The 25,053-nt window shown below is 40.4% G+C and overlaps 1 protein-coding gene across 2 annotated transcripts in view; it reads right to left on the minus strand.

Moving 5' to 3' along the window:
- Positions 1–24,138, minus strand: part of fez2 (fasciculation and elongation protein zeta 2) — a 48,281-nt gene extending 24,143 nt beyond the window's left edge. Inside the window, exons 1-4 of one of the 2 annotated variants that reach the window (XM_087135961.1) lie at positions 23,727–24,138; positions 16,613–16,718; positions 14,469–14,621; positions 9,178–9,307 (exon numbers count right to left, since the gene is read on the minus strand). In XM_087135961.1, the coding sequence (XP_086992087.1) occupies positions 9,178–9,307; positions 14,469–14,621; positions 16,613–16,718; positions 23,727–24,040 (703 nt within the window). In that variant the 5' untranslated portion in view covers positions 24,041–24,138. Of the gene's footprint in view, positions 1–9,177; positions 9,308–14,468; positions 14,625–16,612; positions 16,719–23,726 lie in introns of both variants that reach the window. The other variant, XM_022243707.2, reaches the window with a different exon arrangement.
- Between the last annotated feature and the right edge of the window lie 915 nt (positions 24,139–25,053).

Genomic DNA, 25,053 nt, shown 5'->3' on the forward strand with positions numbered 1-25,053 from the left:
GTAAATACGCAGGGGGTAATTAAAGCTTCGATTCTTGGCTACTGTCCATGGAAATACTGATCCAAGTTCAGTGGGGAGAAAAGAGCAAACTGCACTCTCTGAACGTGAAGAAAATGCACGAGAGAGATTTGGCAATTTATGGCAGACAAAGAAGGAAGGTAGGTCGCTCTGTGAGTCAGCACGTTGGCTGTGATGCACAGGAGGGACTCGTAAAGGCACGGGTGCGGGGGGGGAATGATCAATCATGGTGGAGACCTACCGGTCGCTACACAGTGTGCGTGCCAAAAACGAAGAATCCAAAGAATGAGATGAGTTTAAAATGGAGCTTTCGACTGTCCTTTTTCCCCCCTCACAAGATGAAAAATCCTTCTGTTCAAGATGAACGCCTGATCTATTTTTACACCCGAAAAAAAATATCTGAAGGCACATTTTGAAACTTTCAACAGAATAGAGCCAGATTATGTGTTCAAATAACTTTCTCTTTTTCTTTCACAAAAATTGGTGAACTGTGTAATTTATACTTGTGACATGAATACTGTGCATACATGTACATGTAGTAAACTCAATACACTTTGTGAAGGATTACTACATGTAGGTATACACTGTATTTACCAGTACATAACGGTGCATCTAGGGCAATAATATTTACATGAACATACAGGCATCTATAGACAATTTATGGTGCAATCACACAAAACTACAAACAGAAAAATGTGAAACACTGCTGGCACATACAGTATAACAATATTAACATTGTTTTCACAATACGTCAGTGTTTATTTCAACAAGCCAATCATCAAAATGGAAAGAAAACAAAACAAACTCAAATTGTACCTGGCGATCCTTCAGGCAGCAGGGGAAAAAAGGAAAGAAAATGAAAATAAAACCAAAATTATCAAATGAAAAGGGTGGAATAAAGGTATAACGTTTCACCAAATAAACCAAATATTGCAAACATTTGCACTACGTCAAGGAAAGAAGAGATCTGGCATATCAAAGGGTTGAAAATGATAACACAGAAACATGCTTCAATAGATTCATTTAATTACTGCAAGCAAATATATTTTTGTTTGTCATTAATGTCACTGGCATATCCACAGGGGTAGGGAGAAATTTGAGTTTCCCTCTTAAACATGTTGTGAACTTTTATGTGTACATTATATTTGAAACAAATGACTTATAGTTTTCTAGGAATTGTAAACATTACAGTTGGTAAGCAAGAATGAAAGCACCTTGGGGTGCTAATGATTCTATTAATCACTTACAAGCACCTAGTCAGTTTCCCTATATAGTTTCTTTCATATTGACGGATGGAAAAAATTAGACAATCCTTTTAGTGAAAAAATCCTATTTTCCCCCTCCTCCTGGACTCAAAAACTAGGCATGTGCTTTACACTATGTATCACTGGGTGTATGTGTGCACACACGTGTGGTAAAGTACCGGTTTGTGTATGCTTACAACTCCACCCTCCCCACCTAACAATCACTTGTCAGTTTCACAGTGACCGACTCCCCCTACCCAGGGTACCACTGCCTGTTCTATGGGTCCTGTGTGTGAACAAAAGATTGTGCATTGCCATCCAAAATGGAAGTGAGGCATGGCATCCAAATTAGTCTGGCACCAGATTATAGTGAATAAGATACTATACGTAGTTCAGGAGCATGACTAAAAATGGCTCTCCCTCAACTCATGTCTATATAGTTGCCCCTCTACAAGTACATGTACACACTGGAACATGTAACGGTACACTGTGCATGTACAAAAGGGGATCCTTATACCTAGTACGTACATGGCTAGTGTGGGAGTGTTATGCATTTCCACTGCAAATAGGACCAACAATGGGTGGGACAACAGCAGAAAGTGGAAGGAGGGAAGAGACAACCGATGTACACAAAAATTTATGTAGACCTACCAGTATCTATCTCAATAATCTCACCTTTACGGGTACGTGTACATGCACATACTGCATGTGCATACAATTAGATGCACAAAATACATGAATGTCAAGATTTAACACAACAGAGTATGATGGGATAAAATCTACAACTACCGGTAGGCGTTTATGATGGAGCTTTGATGGCAAGTGACTATTGAATTAAAATGGTGCCTTGTGAGTCGCAGCCCCAGTATCAATGGTAATGAAATAACCACACCGGCGAATCGGATGTTTAGGCCCAGGGCAGGACAAAAATCAAGTTACTGTGGGGGAGGGGGTATTTCAGAGACCAGGATTGGCTGCCTCTTGAGGTTGAAATGACCCTTGACCCTCCACAGCTTGGAGAGGTTTGCTGAAGCACCTGATCCACGTACCTCTTGTGTTAAGACTGATACAAATGTCATCCCTTTGGCACTGAATATGTGGCAGATGCGGCTGCATTAACATGTACATATGTTCCTTTGACTATATGAACACGTTTACATGTATTTATTGTAGTCAAAATGTTACTGCACTTGGCAAAGGGGGTGCTACTGTACTGTTGATTTTTTTGTAGGGTTTTTATGACTTGAAACATCAAACTACACGTACATGTATTATCCTGAAAGTGATAAGTATTCCGAGATTTGACAAAAACTTGGGGACAATCACGTATTTCCTCGTAGGAACCACGATGTACACAAATGATTCTTACTTTTCTTAAATTCTTACTTTTGTTTACCCTTTCACTCAAGCCACTTAAGAAAGCTGTTAGCTCTTGAAGCAACCAAGTTGGCAGCATAAATCATTTATAACGCACTACTTCGGATGTAGACACTCTACACAATGTACATAATGCATGCACATGTACCGGTACATGTTTGGCTCAGAGCTGCACAGCAGCCGAAAAGTGTTATACTGGTAAGTACAGAGTGATCTACTGCAGGATCATCCAAGGTTGTTGCTAGGTAAATAATAATTGTCTACCGGTAGGTCAGGCTACGAGAGAATAATGAGAGAAAAGCAGGTTTCTAAATTACATGTACATCTACATGTATGCACACGTAACATACGCACATACTGGCTTATGTACCGGTACTTTTAAAATGTTGGCTTTCAGAGACCTTATTGCAATTAAGCGCTCCCCCAGAACTGGACTGGCCGGTGCAGTCATTCCTTAACCAGTCACAATGGCGCCCAGCCCTCCACGCATATAATAATATGAATAAAAAAGAGTCGGGCTGCAAAACTTTTTCTGCCTTTTTTACAGTCACATACTCAATCAAATTTATGGGCCTCATAGAGCTCGTATCATTCCTGAGGCACAATCCTGAAGGTATTCGTGTACATCTAGGCCACAACGCATTTCCAATGAGACACTGTATGTGTTTGGAACATGTTAAAAGTGGAATAACTACATGACATGTTCCACTTGCGGGTGATTTATCAAATTTAACCTTCAAAATGGATGTACATGGTACATTGTGGTGTCAAGATTTGAAATACATGTATGTGTTTCAGACAACCTTGTTAAACCAATTTGCCCAAAGAGTCTTAAACTGTTTTATTCTACGTGGTGAATTCCTTCCAAGAGAGAAACCAGCTGATTTTCATCAAACATATCAGATCTCAGTGTCATCCTGAAGGTAACAGTATGCTGATTTGTCATGAAATACCCTCCAAAGATTATCCTGCTCACAGGTTTGACTTCATGTGCATTCTAACATGCATACATGTACATTGTATATGACTCAATGTTCTTGTTAATTTGTTTTAACTCAAATACGAGCTAGATATCTATACCCTCTGCAGGCTAATTACACTGCACACAACGTCCCTCAGCAATGAGCGTCAGACATTCATGAATAAATACCAGACGATGCCTGCTCGTTTTCAAGACAATATCTTGGCTTGTACTGCCTCCAATAGGAAATTGAACCGTACTATTGACACAAGAAGAGAATAAAATGTCGGTATTTACTTAACAATACTGCCCCCGGGCAGTATGAATGGCTATGCGGACCTGCCGCTTTTGGACGAGTTTCTAGAGCTGTGAGAAATACCGAGGGGTAATAGTGCGTAACATTAATACCCTTGGTGTTTTTGCAGTGAACGGTGGTGTATGCTTGAGTGACTGCAGCGATATAGTGGTAGGGCTAAGCTGCACATGCTTGCGGCGGAGACTTGCGAGTCATCGATGTCTAGATGAACGTTCCACAGAAGTCCAAGAGCTTGCATAATGAGTCAGTGAGCGTACATGCTTGTGTCTGATCTCATCATCGAAAGTGCCTATTACTTGTACAATGCTCTATTGTACATTAAAAACAAATTCATTAGGAATGTCCTACATGTACACCATATTACATGAGGTGCCGACACGTTTTACATGTTATGAGTTTGTTACATGTACGTGTACATGTAGTGATGTTCTTCAGTGAATCCAGTTTTCCTTCCTGCAACGTGGATGCTTCTGAGACAAACTGATACAAACAGGTGTCGCTGCATGCATTTGCGTATGGGAAAATAAGGTGAACACAGTTTTGGAATTTGAACCCATCATAATGTGCAGTATGTGCGAGTGCATGTACGCATACAATACACTTTTTCTTTTCAAGGCGATACTAATAATCCAATTTCAACCGTTCACTGGTACTACGTCTCTTTATGGGAAAACGAGGTAATAAACACTGCACTCCTTCTGACCATGTCAGGGATTTTCACACTGCCTCCCCCTTTTTAATAAGTCACATACCAGGCCAGTGCATATCTGACAATACTACGTGTCTGAAAGCTGGACAGCTGCGTGACTTCATGAATATTTGATACAGCTTCTCCCGATGTAGGTAAACTGTACATTGTGCCGAGCCTGCCCCAGCCAAACACGTACATGCCAGCTCCATCATATTTGCATCCGTATACTTACGTCTTAGAGCAACCGTCCTGACCTGGACTGGCTCGGCTACGTGCGTCACACCGGACCGACAAACTCGTTGCACACCAGAATGACTAACTCACTGCTGGCTATGGACCCAAGCCAATCCCAGACGGCGTTGACATAAGCGCTTTGCGAAGGAAAATCACCCAGTGCAGCAAAGTGGCATGACTGACAAATGAGTTATAGCAAGAAGTCACGGAATGGCAGCTGTACACTTCTGGCATTGAATCTTGTTTATACGTACACGTCAACACATGCAAACAATGTTTCACATACCTTAAGTGAACATTCCGTTGTTTCTCTGTGGTTATAAAAAACTAGGGAAAAAATGTTCTTTTTGTCTCCCACTGTGAGCATTATTACTAGTTGGATTTTACTGATGATTTCCTTAATCATTCCTCTTCACTTTGCCACAAAAATCCCTAACCTCAATCTGCCTCTGAAACTTTTTTCTTACAGAGGGAAAAACACTGTGTGGACCTGTGCAAGTCCACACAACGTCTTTGAACCCTACATTATGTAGACATCCTTTGCCCACAGGTCCTCACAGAATACTGTCTGTATGCAAAGCATGCGCACCCACATGCCCATGTAGGAGTGAAATTTTGTTTGCAAGAAGGAATGTTTCTATTTGCATACAGGCTCCGCTTCGTGTCCGTATAATGTTGAACAGCTATGCGGAATTAGTGTCCTTGTGCACAGAGCTTGGAATGGTCATAATCCAATGTGCATGTTTATGTACTGATGCAGACAGCTTCTAATATTCTGACACCATCCCTACAAAGATTTTGATCGCCCTCTCAATCATTTTGATAATACACCTGTAATATTTTGGCATTTGTTTGTACAGTGAAACTGCATGATGCCATGATAATCCCAGGGGCCAATTTCATAGAGCTGCTTAAGCACAAAATTTGCTTAAGCACGAGAAAACCTTGCTTGATAAATCAGGTAACCAGCCAAAACTCGCACGAGAAAACCTTGCTTGATAAGTCTGGTAACCAGCCAAAACTCCATGTGATGTATATTGTTTTGGAATCATATTTAGCTGTCTTTTGGTTAGCATGACAATCAGATAGAGTTTGAGCTGGTAACCTTTGTATTTTAAGCAAGGTTTTTTCACACTTAAGCAGATTTTGTGCTTAAGCAGCTCTATGACATTGGCCCCAGATCTTATGACCTCCCTGCATTCTATACCAGGTGCAAGTACAAGTACCGGTACACACAAAAAAGGACTACTAAAATACACATTACCGGTATGTGTAGAGTGTGTAAATGACAGCACATCGAGTAACATCCATACATGTACTGTAGGTGCCAAATGGTCAGGCACCCTTCTGCATGCAGCTTTGCACACAACCAGTTCAAAATTTATGCATGGTTCTTGACTTTCACTCTGTGCCAAACTAAATGCATTGCCACTTGAGCTTGCATTGATTGGTACATGTAGGCTGTACGAAGTCATTAATTGACAATTTATACATGTACCGGTACTTTTACAAGTGCCGAACTACCTGTACCCTGTACTTGGTGCGTGGATGGAGGATTCCTCTATGGTACATCCAATACATTTTAAATGAACACCTGTAGTTGTACACACACGTCTGTAGCTCCTGGGGATCACACACAACCCTCCGATACCAGCTTGGGGCATTTTTTCAGAAAGATTTCTTTCAAAATGGCAATGCATACACAAACAGTGCAAAACACCGACGAGGTACATGTACGATGTATAATAAAGAGCATCTTGTATTCATGTGCACGCATGCATACCGGTAACTGTCGGTATGTTCATATGTTGTATTCAACCACACTTGCAGGATGTGCAACATGTACTGTATGTGAACCTACATGTACTAGTAGGTACATGCACATATGGTACATGTATGTACGTGCAGTTACCGTAATTGAAACTTCATAGAGATTTTAGAGAAACAGCACTCAAGATGTGGAAGGTGACTGGTAACAGTATTACAACCCAAATATTCAGTCATACATGAACACGTAGCGTAGGTGCTGTTAGTTTGTCAGGATGAGTTTTCTGCATGGTGTGAAGTTCTTAATGAGGAAGCAAAAATCTCAGACATGGGTGTGATCGTACATGTACATACCAGGACATGTAGGATTCAAGCTGATTGAAACATATCCCTGCTTCTACATAATGCATGGCTGGCTAGGACATTTTTAAAAATTCATTTCGCTTTTTTATTTCCCAGAGTATCACCAACAAGCTGAGTATCACAAATCCCATTACCGAATTGAAATAGTCTGTACACTGTGCCAGTACATGCATTTTTGTACAGTAGCTTTACTGTCAGAATAATGGGTAATTTTCATCAAGTATCAAGTAAGTATACATGTACATGTAACTGTGCAAGGGTGGATCCAGTAATAATTCTTGGAGGGGGAGGGAGGGAGTGAAATTTTGATAATTTCTTCATGTAATCTTCAATACCTTTCCACGGCCACCTGCCAGAGAAACGGAAACGGCAAGAAATTGAGCAGCTTCCCAGCCTTCGTATTTGAAAAGAAAAATTGCTTTTTGGGGGGAGGGGGCAAATTTGACTTAATGGTACATGTACAGTTTGTTCAAGTGCTGGACAGCACTCGTTACAGATGGACATGCAGACTCAATACCTTAAAATATTTCTGAACAGTGAGGTTTTCAAGTACCCGAACCATATGGTATAAAGTGTAAATGTACACATATTTGAAGAGAACTGCATCAGCTTATCTCATGAATGTGTGCATATACTGGACAAATTGTAACTGCATACAGTTTCATGTACTGTATACGTACATGTAAGACATGCATTCAAACCACTTTCCGACACAACAATGAATAAAATCTGTGATCTTAGTTTTAATTCTGCCAGTGCTGATCGATACCGTAATGAGTAACAGGTCATCGGATGGTGAATCATAGAGACAAGGTGGAGGGAGATGGAGACTGATGGATGAATACATCATTGAGGGTCTCTACTGCCGTCTGGAAGCCCACGCCATGCATAACGATGACTGACGCTGCCCGTGGAGGGGAGCTGGGCAAGCAATGTCCAATAACGTTACTGCAGGCAATGACGATGATATACAAGGCTTTGAGCATCATCACTGGCCCAGCAAGATGCATAAATGCAGTGATTGGATGCAGAGTGAATCACATGCTCTAATATCTCACACAACAGCTCTATGAAAGGGAAGGGTGTGTACCACTGGAAGCGGCTGATGTACAGTACAGTGTACAGTACATGTACATGCAATACATGTACAGGACTCCACCAAAAGTACTCAAATGCTTAGCCAATTTGCCTTTAGAGAAAGCTAATTTCACTGGGGCCTGTAGTTCATTGAATCTCTCTCTCCTGAGGACAACTAGAGCATCCTGGTCAAAATGTCAAGTTCTAATTCACTGGTTCTTTTCAGAGCCACATTTCCTCCAAAAAAGAGATATTTCCTTACTTGTACCAGTACATGTACGTGGCCTCTCTGCAAACTGCAAAGCTTCAAATCTTATCATTGAGACCATTAACATTTAATTTACATTTTCTGGTATCAGTCTACATGAAGCTTGAGAATGCTAAGCATGGGATGAAATGCATTATCAAGGCCTCTACACAGCCTCTTGGCTCTGACATGGTACCATTCTTGTGTGTCCCACAAGAAGCAAAGTTTATGGACCTGCATAAGGTGTCTGGGGTGCTAAAGGCACAGGTACACAAGGTGAGAACACCACTTTGCTCAAGGGACGTTGCTGTGCACAGTGAGTGGTGAACTGCAACTCTGTACATGCATGTGTGCATGGGCGTCGCACAAAACCAGTCAACGGTGAAGCTCTGATAGACATCTATTATTCCTAACCACAAGGGCAGATCCAGATTCAAATTTGGGAAAATTTCTTTAAGTCTTTTCATGGCTTAATTGAGTGAGGCTCAATAATAGGGCTTTCAGCATGCTTCGGGAAGGAAGGCAAATGAAATACATGTGGTTCAAATTACCTTTCTCTTATTGAATTTCAAAAACCAAATAGTTTTACCCATTTTTTGGGGGGGAAGGGGCATGACTCGTTGGCGGCCTCTGTACTGGCCGAGATCTGACCATTTTGTTGTTGCTTTTTTTGTTTTTGACTTTGATGGAGGAGCCAAGCAGCTACATGTACCGTACTTTAATAGATTTCATGTTTCATGTCTTATTTCATGTGTGTTATTGTTGGTTGAATGTAAGGTTTCAGAAAATGATCAAAGTAAGAACAGACAGATATGCAAAAATAGCAGCCAAGAAACAACACTGCACAGAAGGCTATGTCTCATAGCAGTCTCGGGATTTCACCTTGGGCAAGTTGGCTCTCCTCGTAGCTGCTAGTGGTGATGGACCGATCTCTGAGGGCCTGCAACTCCCGTGAGATATTTGATAATGAGTCCTCGTCCACTTGGTCATCGGGCGATGAGTCTGACTGTGACTGCATAAAATGACAAGGATGAGAATGGACAGGACCGTTATTGATCTGACAGCTCCTGATAAAATTCGACCAAGTGAGCGGGTACCCCTTCTACATGCTGAGAATTTTTTTGCACGATGGGGCATATCAAGAAACAATCACAACATGTAAACATGTACATTATAGTTAATAAGTTGTCCCATAGACACTGTGGGGACAACACATACATGTACCTTACATGTGAATAAAAGTAGTGGTGACCAATAACAGAGAACCGAAGTTTGAACTGCAGAAAGTGCAGTGCAAAGGAGCATTCACGTGTTGGTTCACGTGCTGGTTCTTGCGCAAATGCTTTTTATACACATAATTGTACATGTAACGTAGTCACTTTGGTACTCTATACAGTGCGCTACTGAGGGGTTGCCATAGAGAGGCCACTTAGCAAGTTTATGGTTGACAAAAACTTGGCTGACTCACTGTGATTGCTTTGTGCAAATGTCAATGGACATTCCTTACTCTTCAAAATCATCATCTTGATTGCATGTAGTGCTCAAAAAAGCTTTTCAGATCTTCATCCCAGACAAATACATGTATTGGGACAATTTGAAGTTCCCCACACACAGTGCAGCTGATGATGAATAGACCTTTGTCGACCATTTAGATTTTCCCACAATGTACTGGGAAAAAGGCCTCTGCGGCAACGTCTTGGTGACTCTTGAATTGTGAATCACCCTTGTCCCATCAACATACCTGAAGTAGCAGGCAGGTAACATGTATCATGAAAATGTATGTCAACTTGTAATGTATACGTGTAAATAATTCCCAGCATTGTTGCAATTTAGCCTGACTGATGAGGTGCTTTCTTTAATGACATCCCAGTTTCTCTGCGTGCAGAGTAATCAATTTCAGCCTCGTTACCCATTCATGAGTGGGCCCCTTTCACAGCCTGGCATCTGGTTTCTAGACGCAATATGCAATCAACCTTCCAGGTGCCAATCGGCTTTTCCGTCCCTTTACATGTGAGATGCGTCCATGGGAGATGTTCAAATTATGTATGTGAGTGCCTGAGCAGGGAAAAGTATGTATTATTGGATGGAATATCTACATTTGAGCCATTTATGTACACATACATGTACATGTACATGTACCCTGCACAGAACCATGCATGCTCATGTACTCGTACACAGCGCAAGTAAATGTACACATAAGCATCATAACAACCAACCCATGGCCAAATTTCAAGGAGATGCTTAAAAGTCTGTGCCAAGCTGACATTAACATGGAACCAGTTGTAAAAAGTATACAGTGTGTGATCTAAGCCTGCAAAACTGCTTAACCACTTGCCGACAGTACATGTAACATTCCATGTTGTCTCGTTCTTGGTGTCAATTTCAGCCGAAGATACCGACATTTAAACATACCGGTTTCCACATTCCTTTACAAAGTTGGACTTCACAAATGTTGACCCATGGTGGCCATTAGCTCAAGATTCATGCAAAACTTTCTCGTGCATGTTCGCTCTTTGCAATGTCTGAGAGTGTCAGGGAGTGATTTTTGCTGCAGTGTCCTGCTGAAGCCCATGGCTGTTTGAGGGTGACACACACTCAACCTCCATGGGCTATTTTGCACATGTACAGTACATGTACATACAAACATGTACATGTACATAGGTGCGTACAACTTAAATGGGAATCATTTAAGTCATGAGGATGAGTACAGTTGAGTCAGGCGATACTCAGCACTACCATGACTACATGTACATTCAAATTTGCCGGAATTTGTTTAAATGTCCTCTGCATTTCAAGACAGGGATTCCTTAAGTTTCGTGTCCTTCAGAGAGAAGTGGTTACCTACATACACTGCACATGTACACGTACAAGCACATGTGTATGTGTAACTAGACTTGAAGCACTTGCTTTTGAATAAAATGAACTGAAGCAACCAAAGACCTTCCAAATGTGGGATTCCCTATTATGCCCCTGTACATGTACATGTATCAGTACACTGAAAAGTTCTACACTGTTTTATGGCACACATACAATGTATACGGAGTACTTGACGGACCCAGAGAGAGAAATCAGTTACAGAATTTTGCACACAGGACACATCTACCCGTACATGTAATTCCTTCAAAAGCTGCAGATGCAGGGATCAAAAATGCACAATTATCCAGTGAGAGTAGTCTGCTGAAAAAACAAAGAGACTGCATCCTGTGCGAAGGCATCTTAAGAATGGCCTATACCAGTTACACTTTACCAGTACATACATGTACATTAACACAGCAAGACAGGCACTGCTTACAAATGGAATATTTTCAATAGTAATAATAATAATGATAATAGTAATAACAAGCACTTGTAAAGCGCCATCTATCTAGGCAACTATTCCCAAGGCGCTGTATTATCATTATCCATGCACATTGGGCTCACACATCATCTGAACATTCCTGAAACCCTCTCAGCTCCCTGGGGAGTATACTAGCCTGGTGCTGCCATTTCGCACAAATGGCTAAACAACCATGTCTGCCCTCACAGGTACCCATTTACTCCTGGATGAAGAGAAGCACATAGGCATTTAGTACGGGGGAAAAAGGCAGTACTACAACATACGTGTGCAAGTGATGTACAGCTATACACGAACAATGTAGATGGGATTTCAAGCTATTCATGGTGACAGACGACTAAGATGGAAAGCTTGCGGTAAGCACCATGCAATATCTCTTTTTGAGTCTGTGTGGTTCTGATAAGAACCGGAGAGGCCCAACGTTTCGGACAGTGTGCTCTGTCCGTCGTCAGGAGACTCAAAAAGAGATATTGCATGGTGCTTACCGCAAGCTTTCCATCTTAGACGTACAATGTACATGTACATACATGTATACGACTGCATTTATAGACATGCAGCTTTAAAACATAATTTAAAAATGCTACACACGTGTAGTTGACTAATTCAGATTACATTGTGTAAATTAAACACCTGTACGTACCGGTATGAACATACATGTACATGTGTAAATACTCTGATAATCTGTGCACGTGTACTACCGGTACATATACGTGTAGCACACTCTGAAGGTGTACATGTAGTAATATTCTGGTCATAAATGCTGATCGTTACATTTCAAGTTTTCAGTCGTCTAATCTATAAATCTCCCCAAGTACGATATTACATATACATACAACATGATGGCACTAAATGCATATATACCGGTAAATCTCAACTAACTTTCCTAGTCTCACAAGGCACCTTTAAAGTGAACCCAGAATCTTCTCCTTTCATCTTATATCTTTCCCACAAGAAAAAAAAGCAGAAGGACTAATCCAAGCTCATTTCAGCCACCTGCAATTTCAAAAGTGAGTTTCTGAAAAGAAGAAGACATGTTTGCAAATCATAAACCGTGCCTTGCACACTACTACGGTGTCTTTGCAGCCCCTGTTCATTGACAAAAAAATTCATCACTCTACAACGGAAAACGTCACAGACAGAGTGGCACCAATGTCTTCCACTTGGCAAGACAGCCGTTGACTCGAGAGATGCAGTAGGCTGTGGTCCGGTGACCGTGGCCTTGGCAGTGAGGATAAAGGAAGATTGAACTTGACGCTCAGCCACAGTTTGGGGGAGGGGGAGTTTACAGGGGGCCCGTTGCATGTGTTACGAGTGAGAAGTATGCATTAGGAAGTCTTGTAAGGCATTTAATGTCACTTTACCAATACACTGCCACTGAACATCCATGGTATCTATTCTCCTGTCGTATCAAACTTTTTACAACACTTCAAGTAGCGAAAAGTTTGTGCACATATTTCTGTGTCCGGAATAATGTTTATGTAAATACATGTATGCTTGGTTTCCATACATGTACATGTACTGGTCTGTCCTTGAGTGGCGTGTCCGTAGAAAATATATTACAGCTCCATGTTTCCAACATAGGGTACATACAATACACTGTACACACATTTACATGTATACCAAACAAACATTGTGAAGACTTGTACACACACTACACAAGCACAAAATACATGCTTGTCCTCAACTGCCCTGAGAGTTCTAAAAGGACTGTGGACATGAGCAATGAATTGCAGCCAACCAGTCAGGTAACCAGCCTACCGTACAAGTACTGGTAGTCTTCACACAAGACGTTTGTTTGGGATGTTTATGGTGGGAGTGTGGAGCTGTGATATACTAAGTGTTTTCCACAAATAGAAATAGGTTAGAAAATTGGCTGGTTGCCCTAGCCTACTGTTCATGAGTGAAAAGACTAATTTTTTTTTGTCTTATGCTTATCCACAATACAACGGAGTGTTTGGGTTTACAGCATGCTGGACAAGGTTATAGGGATAGCTCATCAAGCCATCACCATGATTGGAGGGGGAAAAAAAACAAGTAAAGCTGCAATTTGAAGGGAATTAAATGAACAGATTAATTCGGACAATAGCAATGTTAACAGTGCCTTTAATTTGGCCCACATGTACATTTTCCAGCCAAGCATGCAAACTGTGCTGGTTCACTATGTTGCTTGGATGGATTGATGATGCTTTGGGCAACCAGGCAACTGTTAATTCCATATCCTGCATGCCTCATGGAGAGCTAGTGGATTTTGAGAGGGTACATGCATGTGAACGCAGACATACATGTACCGTACATGTAACAGTGCAATTACATGAAGGCATACCTAGCATCAGTATATTTCACTGAAAAATGTGAAATGTATTCATAAAATCACAAGAGCATAATTGCCTCTTTTAGTCTTAATGTCTCAGATTTCAGGAATCAAAGAAGGGAGCAGCATTCTGCATTGCCAGTTAACAGAAAAAGGTACAAACACATGTAGAGTGCTCGTACCTGTAAATGTATACATGTACACAAAACATCTATATGTACTTGTACTGTGCATAGAAAACAGACTGCACTTGGTCATGCCCATGCATACTGTATGTGTATGTATGTATTAGAGAGAAAGGCTGTGTCTATCGTCACTTGGCTTTGGCTCAAAATAACACAGCTGATATACATGTAATGTGCATGACGGTAGCCACCAAAAAATGGCTTTATGCTTTTCCTATGAACATGTATATTTTTACCCATGGTTCATTATGTAAAGTGGATGTGGACCATGTTTTCCTTTACTTCCTGCAGTCCCTACATGTACACTTTCAAAATGTAATTGGAATCTCCCTCTATGTCTCACCTGGAATATCTCATCAATTTCTTCAATCACTCGATCTGCTGTAATCACTGGGTCTTGGTCTTCGGGTGGTGTAGAGGACAAAACCATGGAATGCATGTCAAAACACTGGGTCAGTTCATGGTCCTCAGGCAAGTCCAGATTGTCACCATTCCTCTTCTAGTCAAATGCAGACAGAGAGAGAGAGAGTGAGGGAGACAGAAAAAAAATTGTTTGCACTGATTCAAACTTGCCAATACTTTATCAATAATTCCACGATCAAGTTACTTTCAATTAAGTATGGAACACCTGAGGTAATGAGCAGGTGGCAGTATGACAGTGCGGCTGAATGTACACGCATACATCATTGAGGGTATCATTTCATTTACATGTACAGTACTTACATGTCCATGCACCGGTACGTGTACATGAGTTCCAGAATAATTACTACAAAATCTTTACATTACAAAAAAAGGGGCATAAGCCTGCAAAAAATGACAGACTTGTACAAAATGCACAAAGCAAAACCTTGTAAAATGTCCTATGTACATGTATGCACATGTACTTTTTGCATGACTTTAAGATTTACCGGTAGGTTACAGAATACTAGTATATAAATACTTGTACAATAAAATACAAAATTTTGCATGCAAATCTGTGCATTATGTGCATGCACCGGTACGTGTACATGTATGCACAGTACAAGCAGGATAACTTTACGATATAATGTATCCAAAAAAGGGATAAAAAAGGGCAGCTGAAGTAGCGCTTTGTCTTCAACCTAATGTATTAGTAACATGGACTAGAACGAACCAAATTTTCTCACATCAAATTGCAAAGACTGAAAGCCACCAAACATGTACAGCCTCTATGTAACACCACACTCTTATAGTTACACAATAACTACAGTGCAAGGCATCCATACATTCTGAGTGCTGTTTTTTTATAGGGTTTGGGATCAAATTAAAGACGGTTAGACCCAAGTGCGTCAGAGATGCATGGACACAGAAGGAGCTGTTTTGTATCCACTGATGGTCAATATCTGTGCGGGGTATCAAAATCATGAAGAGCCACAGACTGTGCTTATTGAATGGCCGCTCACACTCAAAACACACATAGGAAGGGAATTACAGGGTATATGTACAATGTATAAGTGTCTCATGTGACAGAGTAAACAGCAAACAGAAAATGAGAATGATGTAAAAGAAATTCATTGAGACACATATACATATGTACGTACATTTGTACATTTGACAAAACTGTACAGTACATACCGGTATTGTACATCTGAAGAGAAGATTATGGGAACATAATACAACATATAAAACAGATCACCCTTTTGTTTGATACACAGTAAAAATTTGATAATTCCCTTTTAAAAATCTTTACCAAGACTGCAAACTCGAGTGCAAGATTTGACAAAAGAAAATTAAATACAGGGAGACGTACCCATCACAAGTACATGTACGGGTACTGTACTATCCACCTCGAGCTGAATTGCACCCCAAATCAGTGAAAGAAAGACAGATGGTTACAACTGGGTTCTTGCACGTGTTCTGTACACATAGACTATACATTCAGGAATAAGTTAGTTGTGCATATTCAGCGTGCTCTGCGTCAAACGCGCATATACTTGCGCGCCTATGTGGTGAGTTGGTACCAAAAGGACCGTCAATTTCATTTACAAACACGCCCTCTTTTGTTCTGCTCGGAGTGGATACCTACATGTATCCCTGTCACTGATTACACAACTGAAAGATTTGGCAGTGAAAAAAAAAAGCAATCAAGAATTAATCACAAACAGAACAAAAGTAACAACACATCATAAATCAAACCCAAAGTTGAGATTTGATACTTTTCATGGTGGAGGTACTGTAGCAAGTAAACTAGATTCTCTTGGTCTGCAGTAGCACCATGGATATCTCTCTTTTTGAGTACATGTACATGTATGTGGGGTTCTGAAAAGAACCCAGTGGTACTCAACGTTTCAGACAGTATCTGTCCGTCGTCAGGAGACTACCCAAAGTTCTGGAAAACCTTCAACATGCTCAGCTTTTGGAAGGTGATATTTAAGGGCAATATGCCTTAAATTTCCATTAGGCAACATGGCTTTTACAGACAAAAAATTAGCTGGTTGTGATTAAGGGAGCACTCCTATTTAATCATACCTTGGTACATAAGTTGAGTGTTGGCATGTGCAGTTTCCGCGTGTGTGAGTTCTTCCAGTCTAGAGGCATGACTTGGCCCATGTTATCTGTCACTTTCTTCCATATTCTGTTGACAAATATAACAGCCAAAATTAAGCAACTATATAGAGCAAAGGCTGAGTGCCCAAATTATTAGTTTCATCTGCATGATGGTGCGTGTATGTTGAGGTCCTTTCGGTTAGTAGTATTAGACCTGTATACCATACACCCTCCATCCTTCCACATCCTCAACCTCCTCCAGGATAGCACAACCTCAGTCGTCCAAAGTGTGTTCTTAGGAAGGGATAATGACCACTGCTTCAATCCTTCAAAATCAATCCATCCTGATGGAAGATTCTGGAGGATTGAGAAAAGCAATTATCATTCCTTACAATCCTCCTATCGCACACAACCTGCATGTACCTGTACATGTCAAAAGCAGCTACAGTTAAAACACAAATAATCAACACATCAAATTCACGTGTACATGTACATTTAACCATCTTCATATATGTATGTACATGAAAACATGTAAATGTACTGTACAGTACTCAGGCAGGCAAAAATTCCAATAATGTGACAACCCAAGTATGCACATGTAGCAAGATTCATACATGTAATTCATCTTGTGATACCTTGTCACTTAAGACTTGCTAGGCAATCCCAATGATGTGCATGTCTGATGCATGCCATTTGATCAGGTGGCACTTAAAGTATTTAATGACTATTCAGGGGAAAGATAACATGCTCAAATCACTGGACTTTGGAAACTTATTGGAAAGTGCTGATGTTGCAATATTACATTTAAATTTGGCATATCTGGTCTAGCCCTTGAATGGTTTACATCGTACCTGTACAGTGTTTATCCAGTAGAAGTCAACATATATTCTTATACGGGGTGACACAATGGACAAACATAATCTCACGTCTGGCGTACCACAAGGTTCTTGTCTCGTCTCGGACCATTGTTATTCACTGTGTACCGTACTCCTAAGGACTGTTTGATGTCATTCAATACCACTTACAATGTATCCAATACTCTGTTATGCAGATGGTACACAATTGTATTTGTTGTTTAAGCCTAATAGTGTTATCAATCAAACGGAAGCTATCTCCGCGATGGAAAGTTGTATTAGAGATGTTAGAGCTTGGATGTTTCATAACAGACTTATGTTATGTTAAGTAAAACACAGTTTATCTGTCTTGGGATGAAACAACAATTGTCTAAGATCAATAGTCCTTCCATTGCTGTTGTTAGGAATCTTGGTTCATGGTTTGATTCAAATCTGTCAATGTACACTCAAAAGTCTCCTCTGCTGCTTTCAATCATCTTCATAACATTAAATGTATATTTATCAACAAGATCACTTACAATTTTAATCCACGCAATTGTAACCAGTTGTCTTGATTAATGAAATGCATTACTCTATGGATTGCCAAATTGCCAGTTGTCCAAGTTACATAGGATTCAAAATGCTGCAGCTCGGCTGGTTACGAATTCTCACCGATGGTGCAATGTAACGCTTATCCTCAGCTTAACGCTTATTCCTGTTAAGTTTAGGATTGATTTTAAGATTTTACTCATGGTTTTTTATATGTTACACGGCCTACATGTATCTTCCATATATTTAAGCCAGTTAATTACTGTCAGAACTCAGCGTCATTACAACCTCAAGAAAATCCTACTAGCAAAGTGTTGGCTACAATAGGTAGCCGTACTTTCTCTTTAGCCGCTCCTACGCTGTGGAACAATTTACCAGCTGGCATTAGAAATGTGAACACACAAAGTCTTTGTAAAACTAAACTCAAAACTTTTCTTTTTTGGCAAGCATTTGGTGGCATGTAATGTAGTGTGGTTTTTAAATATGTGTATCTGTTTAGTTCTATTGTAACTCTTCTGTATAGATAAAATTCCCCTTGTTTGCAGGTTTTTATCGCTGCCTTGCTGTTATACTGCCTGACAGTGGGTGTGGTTCCTGTTTCATGACTACTGTGAAAGTCTAGGGGCATGCTATAGTACACTTGTGTGTAATGTTATATGTCATGGGTAATTGTTATTTTTATTTGGTATCCCAATGAATTTTTGTTTGCTTGCTGTTGTATTTTTAGGCACTTATTAATTACATATCTTGCTTATTTTTACTATGCAAATTTATCTGGAATTTTTTTACTTTGTGTGTACTGCGCTCTTGAACAGGCTGATCATGGAGGGGGCACAATGCACCGTAAGCGCAATAAATTATTATTATTATTTAAAAATTGTTGCCTGCGATGTACAATGTAGGGTCCATGGTGTTTTGTACACCCAAGGGAGCAAATGGCACTTTTGGCTTCGCCCAGAGTGCCATTTACTCCCTCAGGTGTACAAATCCATGGACCCCATCACTGCAGGAAGCAACTGTTTTGTTATACCGGTAACATGGTTACACAGTAGATTTCACTGGATTGGTCTTGCATACATGCAAATTCATTTGCAAAATAAATTAAAACACTTGACAGATCGAAACACTCGAACAGTAAATGATGTAATCTAAGAAATCTAAGTTTTATTACAACCTAGTTTACCAGCCTGGGATTCATAAAGAACTGGGTTTTTTGTCCACTGATTAAATTTCAAGACATTATTTACCCCAAATTTCATTGAAAAGTGTTGAAAAGATTGAAGAACAGATGAGAAGAGACAGTGGCATGAACGTTTAATATACAGCAATGACGATGGCAGCAGAAACAGTGATCAGAGCATACTCATGTTCCATGACCATTGCTGGGTGCACACACAGGGTCTCTGTCATGATCACAGTGAAAACAGTAGCACATGCGAACAGACAGTGCTTTGATGTTCCCCACACAGTGCATATCTCTTACAGTAACTGGCGCGTAGTACCAGCATGGCTATCCCCCCCACCTTGTACCCAATAATACACAATTACAATGCAGTAGACACGACACATTGACTGTGGGAAAGATCACTCTTATCCATCCTGGCCATATCACCAGTGCGTTCAACGATGAATGATACATGCGCGGTTGTAGCATCTCACGTAATCAATTCACAACAAATAAAATTCACTGTATACATGTACATGTATGACCATGGTACATGTATGATAATATAAAATGTGTCAGGTACATGTATACATGTACGTGTGCGGTACATGTATTGCTAAATGTACATGTATACTCGTAGGATGCCAAATTGATGCAAAGAATGTACCCATTACATGTGGAATTTAAACATGTACTGGTACAGGTAAGTTCTATCATGTCTATGCACTGTGTGGTACAGTATTTGTACATGAATTTGTGACCACTGTATCAATTGTTACACTGTGTGCTAGTTTAACAAAATTACAGGTGCTCATCATTAAAAACATTATGTCTAGTACAGGTACACGTACATGTACTGGTAGGTGTTGGACCTTTCATTATTTCATCATCGACTGTGAATGGATTCAGCCATTATGACTCATTGGGCAACCTTTACAGGTACTGGTATATGCCACCTCATCCCATGTGACTTTGATGCAAATATGTATATGTACTAGTAGTTTCATTCCATGTGATGTACATGTATACTAGAACATGTACACGTACATATACATTTACAGAGTACATGTATGTACACATATGGCACATCAAAAGCTGACTTAATCCAAATGCTCACTGCATGCTGACTTAAGAGCATGTTGTTAAAAACTTTTACATGTACTTTCAACCTCTACCAACATGTTATTTTCTTCACACCCATGACACCAGATAATACAACTCCATCTTCCACAAAAGCATTTTGTTTTGATGAAAATTTGCCCACGGGGGACACCTAAATTAAAAAAATCACGCGTAGCATTCTCTGACTACGAAATTCTGTATCTCCGGTCACTCTTCAAAGGCATGCATCCCGACTCCTGAGAGTTTCTTTCCTTTTCTTTTCCTCACAGTTCCTGAGACTCCTTTTCATCAAAACAATGTTGCCCCTTGGCGTGGCACAAACCATATAGTGATACGGGCGGCAAGGAAATGGTGGCCATTGTGCTAGTGGCTATGAAACAGTGCAACGCGGACACTTGGGGCATTGATAATCCAGTGGGAATGGCAGTGGCTGAAAGGTCAACAGACATCACCTCAAGGCACAAAAGTGCATTATGGGATGTGCTGAATATCAGGGACAACAGCAGTGCCACTGTGACGTGCACCGGAAACATCAGACTTTTTGACAATGACAGGGAAGTGAGGAACTCTCACAGAATTTAATTTTGTGGCAATTACATTTTTATCAATTGATAAAATGTCAAAGATGTGGTGCAACAAGACGGGGAAAGATGATGAATGAGATTCAAGAAGTACATGTATACATGTACATGTATGCAGTTCAAAATCAATAAATACATGTAGGTACATGTACATACCATGTACATGTATACATGTACATGTATGCAGTTCAAAATCAATAAATACATGTAGGTACATGTACATACCATGTACATGTGTACATGTATACTATATGTGCATGTACATGCATGCACTTTGATTTGCATCACAGAGGGGGTAATGACACAGAATTACAGAGTAACTTGACCACAATGCAGAAATTTATTAGTCATCTTGATGAAAACCATTATGTTAATGTATACTGACATTACATTTTAATCAATACACGTAAGCTTCAGCTACATGCACACTTGAGACAATCCCAACTACAGTAGCTTGTGAAGTTGAACAATCCCATCTACATGTAAATGTATTTATACCAGTCTAGTGCTGCAGTTAGACCAGCTATTCACCAAGTCCAATGTACTGGTACCACAGTTGGGACCATCTCCGCAGCTGTCAATTACAAGTTACAAGAGACCAATGCAACGGCATTTAATTATGAGAAAAAGACAGAACTGTATAAATGGTAACTAAACATTCCTTCCTTGCTCAAAAGTACACTTTATGTAAAATATAAGCCCACATTTACAATGTAGGATGCTGTAAGATACAATGTCCATTTAAGATGCAGTGGAAGGTAAAGTCTCTGTAAAATTGTTTAAGGTTAGATCCACAGTTCAGAAAGTGGGCGAGCACTTGTACTGGGCCATACATTTGTAGGCTCACAATAAGTGGTCATCAGTTGGCACAAAAAGGATTTGTGTTGGACTATGCTCTATGGCTTCAAATGGCACAGAAACATGTACACAGTAAAAATATATGTACTAGCAAATCTCCATGCCATGAGTCATAGAGCCGGGTTTTCTACCTTAGATCGTTAATATGTGTAGGCCTAGAATAGTACATACATGTACATGAACATGTAAAAATGTACTTTACGTGTTGAATTGGATAGTATTGTAATTCTTGATCACTAATATCACAATTAAGTGGGTATTAAGCGTGCATCAAAAAAGCAGCAGGGACATTCACTGAGAATGCCAACAAGAACATGTACATGTACTTCTGACTCCCTGTTGGACTCTCTAAAAGCTAATGTACACCTTAACCACATGTAGTGGGGACAGGAAACTTCAAAGGCTAAATGGCTGGAAGGTTGGCAGTTACTAAAGTTTCATGTTACCAAGTCCAAGTGACAATGCAGACATGACACTTAATGATTTCCTCACCGACATCATGAACTGACTCTCATCCGCAAGTGGGTGTCAGTTCGTGAAAACCACGTAAACAATTTCGTTTTCACAAACTGACACCCAAGCTCGTAAAAACAATACAGCGCGAAGAAAAATGCTTGGAAAAGTTTGATATGAATCTAATCCATCTGTATAGGGCCTAGTACTTGTTGCATTGCACAAAAATTCAATGAAAAGTCGTTTTAACTGGTAAAATTGAGATCGAAGTCAGTTTGTGAAAACCTAAATGCACAGAGTGCGTGCTGAAAGTGCCGCACTGTACTGGGTGCCAGTTTGTGAAACGAAAATTCCTCAGTTCTCTAAAATGCGGACAAATTGGATCACTTCGCGCACCACTGGGTGTCAGTTCATGGTGTCTCCGACGATTTGTACAACAAAGAACCAGAGTGAAATACGACAATATAATGGTTTCTCTTAATTTTCAAAGCATATTAGCAAGAATACCGTGGTATAAAAATTCCACACAGTACAGTGTACATGTATGTGTATTTGGTATTTCTTGATCACCAGTGGGTATTTTTCGGCACTAAACAATGCCACTGTTCGGTAACATCGTTTAAACATCAGTTCAAGTAATGAAAGCATGTAAGGCACATTATCTGAAAGGGAATGCAATTGTGAACACAAAGTTGGACTTGTCGCAATAATCATAAATAATGGTAACTCATCCATGTGGTGCATCAGAACTTAGAGACTACCCCTAATCTTGCAGAAGTTCCTTTCTAAAGAAATTCTATACTGAGACAATATCCTTCCTCTAAAAGGAAGAATGTCTCCCAAAATGGGTATTTTTCTTGGGGATCCTACCGTTGCCCTGGAGATCTTGTCAGTGCGATAAACGGATTCATTGCAAATCCTGAGAAGCCGTAAAAAATTATGCAGTTTACATGTTTGATTAGGCCTATGAGCTGAACCATGCCTGCAAGGGGACATGAAATGTGGTTAATGAAACAAACTTCAAAAGTGTTGGAGGTTTAAATTCAGTTTACTGTACATGTACATGTGTAATGATCAACAGAAAATGACTGTTCTGTTGACGGCCTGCTGTACGTATGTATCCCTAGAAGTCTGGGGTTCGTTGTCCACAGCAGACGATGAACCCCAAATTTCTGGGGTACCAGCTGACCAGTGCTTGCTGTGAACATATTTGATAAGCAACATCAACCATGAAGATACTGGCACAACAACCATGCAATATTGGAGAATTCAACAGCATGACACAGGGCCACCCCCAGCTGCTGGTGCAGGGTTCGTTCGGTAGCACAGCGGACGACGAGCCCTACCGTATAGACAGTTCTTGGGTTGGGGAAAGGGATGATGGTAGCCAAGGGCCTCCATGTACATGATGTAGCATGCCAGGCAAAGCCAGACCATCATGATCGTGATTCAGGCAATTGGCTATCCAAGAGGAAGCCATTTGCAGGCCCTCCGCTACAGTTACTTACTACATGTATTTACCAAATCATACTCACTTGCAATTTTTCATAACCTCCTCTTGTGTGAGAATTTTGACAGGTGCAATTCTTTCCGTGTTCAGGTTGTAATTCCTGAAGCACACGGCGAGTTTGTCGTCAAAGTTGTTGACCAAATCCTCGATTGACATGGTTCGTTCATTAAAATTGTCCGGGCATATTTCCTCTTTTATCGACAAAACCGGGAAGGCATTTCCATTAGAATTGATGTCATCTGCAGAGGAGCCCCTGAACTCGATAAATTCCGGCCATTCTTCCGTGCTTGGGGTGTGTGGATCGCCTTGATCGTCGAAAATCGCAAGCGGTGCTGCCATTTTCTTGACTTGCCTGCGATGCACTTCATATGTTTTCTCCCGTTTATTACGAGTGCGGCGCGGCGACAGCTTGCTGCATGGGCTTGGTTCACTGGTCCCTCCTCCTTTCATTACACGACTGTGCGTTTGATGAATACCAGTACAGCGGGGACGATGCGTCAACGCATGATGCAGAATACAAATTTCATGCAGGTGTCAAAGGCTTCAAGGGGGAGGGGTGGAGTCAGGTTGGGAGGTACGCCGGATACACAGTGCCAGACGACCGCCGAGCGCGAAGTGGGGAACTCCCTCCATCAGTTTGTGCACAAACATAATGGAAGCTATAGCTCTGCTCTGTTATTGTAATATAATTAGCAAATTACATGTACAGATTTGCTCTAGTAATCGCACCTAATATTATGCAAACAATGAGTAAAATGGAATAACATAATGACGTGACAGATCCCAAAGATGACAATTTCCGAAGGTTTACCGAAGGCCCTTGCATTTAATTTAGTTGGGGAGCGCATACCCCCGTCCCTCCACCACGGCTGTTTTCTCATCTTTGTACACACGACAACCACTTTCATGTACATGTACTTTTGGAGGAAATCCAAATGAATGTTTACAGTTACGCGTAAAAACATATTGATATCTTCCCTTAAACGTATTTTCTTCAAAACATTTTTATATTTTATGATGTCATCATGACGTATCACACGTTCCAAATATAATTTGATATAAACAAAGCCACTTTTATGCATGACATAAAGAAGTAAATAAATATTCAAAATTTAAATTACTAGCTGGTGACAGTTTATGACGCCACTATAGAGTTTAAATACATGTATTTGTAACATTATGCTACTTCTCACTTGTTAATTTGAATGAATCAGACGAATGTACCCTAATAAGAATTTTTAACATCGCTTGTTTATGAAGTCTTCACGACTTCATATCATCAAGACCCCATCATTCATTCCTTGCGTAGTAATCACCCAATCTGCACATTTTTTTTCCTGAAAAATAGTCCA

The sequence above is a fragment of the Acanthaster planci genome, linkage group LG01 (genome assembly GCF_054643075.1).
Source record: "Acanthaster planci isolate LZ-2023a linkage group LG01, COTS_SCS, whole genome shotgun sequence".
Taxonomy (NCBI): Eukaryota; Metazoa; Echinodermata; class Asteroidea; order Valvatida; family Acanthasteridae; genus Acanthaster; species Acanthaster planci.